This window comes from Salmo trutta, unplaced genomic scaffold, assembly GCF_901001165.1.
Source record: "Salmo trutta unplaced genomic scaffold, fSalTru1.1, whole genome shotgun sequence".
NCBI classification, from domain to species: domain Eukaryota; kingdom Metazoa; phylum Chordata; class Actinopteri; order Salmoniformes; family Salmonidae; genus Salmo; species Salmo trutta.
Genome location: NW_021823104.1, coordinates 817,735 through 823,734, shown reverse-complemented (window position 1 = coordinate 823,734; position 6,000 = coordinate 817,735). Strand labels below are relative to the sequence as shown.

General features: G+C 47.4%; 1 protein-coding gene across 3 annotated transcripts in view; it reads right to left on the bottom strand.

Moving 5' to 3' along the window:
* The window catches only part of LOC115188858 (E3 ubiquitin-protein ligase SMURF1-like), a 47,625-nt gene that overhangs the window by 10,514 nt on the left and 31,111 nt on the right, over positions 1-6,000 (bottom strand). For all 3 annotated transcript variants that reach the window (XM_029747686.1, XM_029747689.1, XM_029747687.1), the window contains 4 exons: positions 5,545-5,648; positions 3,187-3,301; positions 1,484-1,662; positions 255-513 (listed from right to left, as the gene is read on the bottom strand). In XM_029747686.1, coding sequence (XP_029603546.1) covers positions 255-513; positions 1,484-1,662; positions 3,187-3,301; positions 5,545-5,648 — 657 coding nt within the window. The remainder of the gene's footprint in view (positions 1-254; positions 514-1,483; positions 1,663-3,186; positions 3,302-5,544; positions 5,649-6,000) is intronic.

Here is a 6,000-nt window from a genome sequence, read left to right as displayed (position 1 = left end):
AAGAGAGAGAGAGAGAAGGCGCGAGAGAGAGAGAGGAGAGAGAGAGAGGATAGAGAGAGAGAGAGAGAGCGAGAGAGAGAGAGAGAGAGAGGAGAGAGAGAGATGAGAGAGAGAGAGAGAGAGAGGAAGGGAGGGCGAGAGACAGACAGACAGCCAGGTAAACAGGTATAACAGACAGACAGACAGACAGACAGACAGACAGACAGACAGACAGACAGACAGGCAGGCAGACAGACAGGCAGGCAGACAGGTACCTCCAGCTCCTTGTGGTCAAACGGTTTGAGGAGGTGTTGAGGAATCAGTTGGCTGAATCCTTTCTGCAGAGCTAAGAACTGAGCCTCGATGCCTCTCATGAACCTCCAGGTCACGTAGAGCTTGACGTACTCCTTCTTGTTGTCCTCGGTTACCGGAACGTTTTGACCGTTGGGTTTCAGCTCGTGTTGAAGGAACTTCCCGAAGGCACTGTGTTCCACGCAGAACGTATGATCTAGAACCGACGAGATGTCGTTCTCCCTGCGCACGCACGCACACACACACGCACGCACGCACACACACACACAGAGATAACATAGTAATACCCAGAAACAAAGAGACACCGATGTAATTACTAGTGTGTGGTACTCACAGTATGCAGATCAGACTCTTGTCTAATCCAGGGTCAGTAAAGCTAGTGTAATTACTAGTGTGTGGTACTCACAGTATCCAGACTCTTGTCTAGTCCAGGGTCAGTAAAGCTAGTGTAATTACTAGTGTGTGGTACTCACAGTATCCAGACTCTTGCCTAGTCCAGGATCAGTAAAGCTAGTGTAATTACTAGTGTGTGGTACTCACAGTATCCAGACCAGACTCTTGTCTAGTCCAGGGTCAGTAAAGCTAGTGTGTGGTACTCACAGTATTCAGACCAGGACCAGTAAATCTAGTGTAATTACTAGTGTGTGGTACTCACAGTATCCAGACTCTTGTCTAGTCCAGGATCAGTAAATCTAGTGTAATTACTAGTGTGTGGTACTCACAGTATCCAGACTCTTGTCTAGTCCAGGGTCAGTAAAGCTAGTGTAATTACTAGTGTGTGGTACTCACAGTATCCAGACTCTTGTCTAGTCCAGGATCAGTAAAGCTAGTGTAATTACTAGTGTGTGGTACTCACAGTATCCAGACCAGACTCTTGTCTAGTCCAGGGTCAGTAAAGCTAGTGTAATTACTAGTGTGTGGTACTCACAGTATCCAGACCAGACTCTTGTCTAGTCCAGGGTCAGTAAAGCTAGTGTAATTACTAGTGTGTGGTACTCACAGTATCCAGACCAGACTCTTGTCTAGTCCAGGGTCAGTAAAGCTAGTGTAATTACTAGTGTGTGGTACTCACAGTATCCAGACCAGACTCTTGTGTAGTCCAGGGTCAGTAAAGCTAGTGTGTGGTACTCACAGTATCCAGACCAGACTCTTGTCTAGTCCAGGGTCAGTAAAGCTAGCGTGTGGTACTCACAGTATCCAGACCAGACTCTTGTGTAGTTCAGGATCAGTGGTCTCCAGGTCTTGCAGCATTATAGGTTTCCCCAGCAGCTGCTTGTAGAAGGGCAGGGTGAAGCCTCCATTGATGTAGTGGCTATGGAACACGGCCAGGCCCATCACACGACCCACAAAGTGGAAATACGACAGGTGGTCCTATACACACACCACCATCATCATCAGTACTCACAGGGTTGATCTGTAGTGTGTGTACTCACAGGGTTGATCTGTAATGTGTGTACTCACAGGGTTGATCTGTAATGTGTGTGTGTACTCACAGGGTTGATCTGTAGTGTGTGTGTACTCACAGGGTTGATCTGTAATGTGTGTGTGTGTGTACTCACAGGGTTGATCTGTAATGTGTGTACTCACAGGGTTGATCTGTAATGTGTGTGTACTCACAGGGTTGATCTGTAATATGTGTGTACTCACAGGGTTGATCTGTAGTGTGTGTGTACTCACAGGGTTGATCTGTAGTGTGTGTGTACTCACAGGGTTGATCTGTAGTGTGTGTGTACTCACAGGGTTGATCTGTAGTGTGTGTGTACTCACAGGGTTGATCTGTAATGTGTGTGTGTACTCACAGGGTTGATCTGTAATATGTGTGTGTGTACTCACAGGGTTGATCTGTAGTGTGTGTGTACTCACAGGGTTGATCTGTAGTGTGTGTGTACTCACAGGGTTGATCTGTAATGTGTGTGTGTACTCACAGGGTTGATCTGTAATGTGTGTGTGTACTCACAGGGTTGATCTGTAATGTGTGTGTGTACTCACAGGGTTGATCTGTAATGTGTGTACTCACAGGATTGATCTGTAATGTGTGTACTCACAGGGTTGATCTGTAGTGTGTGTACTCACAGGGTTGATCTGTAGTGTGTGTACTCACAGGGTTGATAGAGGAGTCAGGGTTGATCTGTAGTGTGTGTACTCACAGGGTTGATCTGTAATGTGTGTACTCACAGGGTTGATAGAGGAGTCAGGGTTGATCTGTAGTGTGTGTGTGTACTCACAGGGTTGATCTGTAGTGTGTGTACTCACAGGGTTGATAGAGGAGTCAGGGTTGATCTGTAGTGTGTGTACTCACAGGGTTGATCTGTAATGTGTGTACTCACAGGGTTGATAGAGGAGTCAGGGTTGATCTGTAGTGTGTGTACTCACAGGGTTGATAGAGGAGTCAGGGTTGATCTGTAATGTGTGTGTACTCACAGGCTTGATAGAGGAGTCAGGGTTGATCTGTAGTGTGTGTACTCACAGGCTTGATAGAGGAGTCAGGGTTGATCTGTAGTGTGTGTACTCACAGGGTTGATAGAGGAGTCAGGGTTGATCTGTAGTGTGTGTACTCACAGGGTTGATCTGTAGTGTGTGTACTCACAGGGTTGATAGAGGACTCAGGGTTGATCTGTAGTGTGTGTACTCACAGGGTTGATCTGTTGTGTGTGTACTCACAGGGTTGATAGAGGAGTCAGGGTTGATCTGTAGTGTGTGTGTACTCACAGGATTGATAGAGGAGTCAGGGTTGATCTGTAGTGTGTGTGTACTCACAGGGTTGATAGAGGAGTCAGGGTTGATCTGTAGTGTGTGTACTCACAGGGTTGATAGAGGAGTCAGGGTTGATCTGTAGTGTGTGTACTCACAGGGTTGATAGAGGAGTCAGGGTTGATCTGTAGTGTGTGTACTCACAGGGTTGATAGAGGAGTCAGGGTTGATCTGTAGTGTGTAAATGTTGTCTGTTGAGTACTGGAACAGGCCATAGTACGGGTTCAACATCTCATGGCACAGCAGGTACAGCCACTCCCTGTATAACCATAATACAACGTTATTACAACGTTACCACAGCAGGTACAGCCACTCCCTGTATAACCATAATACAACGTTATTACAACGTTACCACAGCAGGTACAGCCACTCCCTGTATAACCATAATCCAACGTTATTACAACGTTACAACAGCAGGTACAGCCACTCCCTGTATAACCATAATACAACGTTATTACAACGTTACCACAGCTGGTACAGCCACTCCCTGTATAACCATAATACAACGTTATTACAACGTTACCACAGCAGGTACAGCCACTCCCTTTATAACCATAATACAACGCTATTACAATGTTACCACAGCAGGTACAGCCACTCCCTGTATAACAATAACACAACGTTATTACAACGTTATTACAATGTTACCACAGCAGGTACAGCCACTCCCTGTATAACCATAATACAACGTTATTACAATGTTATTACAATGTTAATACAGCTGGTACAGCCACTCCTTGTATAACCATAATACAACGTTATTACAATGTTATTACAATGTTACCACAGCAGCTACAGCCAGTCCCTGTATAACCATAATACAACGTTATTACAATGTTACCACAGCAGGTACAGCCAGTCCCTGTATAACCATAATACAACGTTATTACAATGTTACCACAGCAGGTACAGCCACTCCCTGTATAACCATAATACAACGTTATTACAATGTTACCACAGCAGGTACAGCCACTCCCTGTATAACCATAATACAACGTTATTCGTTATTACAATGTTACCACAGCAGGTACAGCCACTCCCTGTATAACCATAATACAACGTTATTACAACGTTACCATAGTTTGACTAGAGGTGTTTCTGCTCCTAGCAAGAGACTGGTGTTTGGGGGATTCCCCCCAGCTAACTGGTTAAACAACGTGGTAGAACAGGGGATTCCCCCCAGCTAACTGGTACACTGGTAGAAACAGGGGATTCCCCCCCAGCTAACTGGTTAAACACGTGGTAGACAGGGATTCCCCCCAGCTAACTGGTTAAACAACGTGGTAGAACAGGGGATTCCCCCCAGCTAACTGGTTAAACAACGTGGTAGAACAGGGGATTCCCCCCCAGCTAACTGGTTAAACAACGTGGTAGAACAGGGGATTCCCCCCAGCTAACTGGTTAAACAACGTGGTAGAACAGGGGATTCCCCCCCAGCTAACTGGTTAAACACGTGGTAGAACAGGGGATTCCCCCCAGCTAACTGGTTAAACAACGTGGTAGGAACAGGGGATTCCCCCCAGCTAACTGGTTAAACAACGTGGGTAGACAGGGGGTTCCCCCACAGCTAACTGGTTAAACAACGTGGTAGAACAGGGGATTCCCCCCCAGCTAACTGGTTAAACAAGTGGTAGAACAGGGGATTCCCCCCAGCTAACTGGTTAAACAACGTGGTAGAACAGGGGATTCCCCCCCAGCTAACTGGTTAAAACACCGTGGTAGAACAGGGGATTCCCCCCAGCTAACTGGTAAACAACGTGGTAGAACAGGGGATTCCCCCCAGCTAACTGGTTAAACACGTGGTAGAACAGGGGATTCCCCCCCAGCTAACTGGTTAAACAACGTGGTAGAACAGGGGATCCCCCCAGCTAACTGGTTAAACAACGTGGTAGAACAGGGGATTCCCCCCAGCTAACTGGTTAAACAACGTGGTAGAACAGGGGATTCCCCCCAGCTAACTGGTTAAACAACGTGGTAGAACAGGGGATTCCCCCCAGCTAACTGGTTAAACAACGTGGTTAGAACAGGGGATTCCCCCCAGCTAACTGGTTAAACAACGTGGTAGAACAGGGATTCCCCCCAGCTAACTGGTTAAACACGTGGTAGAACAGGGGATTCCCCCCAGCTAACTGGTTAAACAACGTGGTAGAACAGGGGATTCCCCCCCAGCTAACTGGTTTAAACAACGTGGTAGAACAGGGGATTCCCCCCAGCTAACTGGTTAAACAACGTGGTAGAACAGGGGATTCCCCCCCAGCTAACTGGTTAAACAACGTGGTAGAACAAAAGGACGGGGATTCCCCCCAGCTAACTGGTTAAACAACGTGGTAGAACAGGGGATTCCCCCCCAGCTAACTGGTTAAACAACGTGGTAGAACAGGGGATTCCCCCCAGCTAACTGGTTAAACAACGTGGTAGAACAGGGGATTCCCCCCAGCTAACTGGTTAAACAACGTAACAACATCACAACGTAACCACAATCCAACGTTAGTCCAACGTCACCTTGCCACTCCTCCGTAGTCCAGTCCTTCCTCTCCTCTAAACTTCACCATCAGTCGCTTCTTCAGATCCTTGGGCCTCATCTTCATGATCTGACGATATGACTCCTACACACACACACACACACACACACACACACACGCGCACGCACGCACACACACGCACACACACGCACACACACACACACACACACACATACACACACACACACACACACACATACACACACACACACGCACGCACACAGAGACACACACACACACGCACGCACACACGCGCGCACGCACACACGCACACACGCGCGCACGCACACACACGCGCGCACGCACACACGCAATTATAGAAAATATAACCTGAAGGAAAATCCATCTTGAATTGTGTAGCCAGGCCGATACAAGTAGGGTGGGTGAGTCTCTGTGTGAGTCTCTGTGTGTGTGTCTCTGTGTGTGTGTGTGTGTG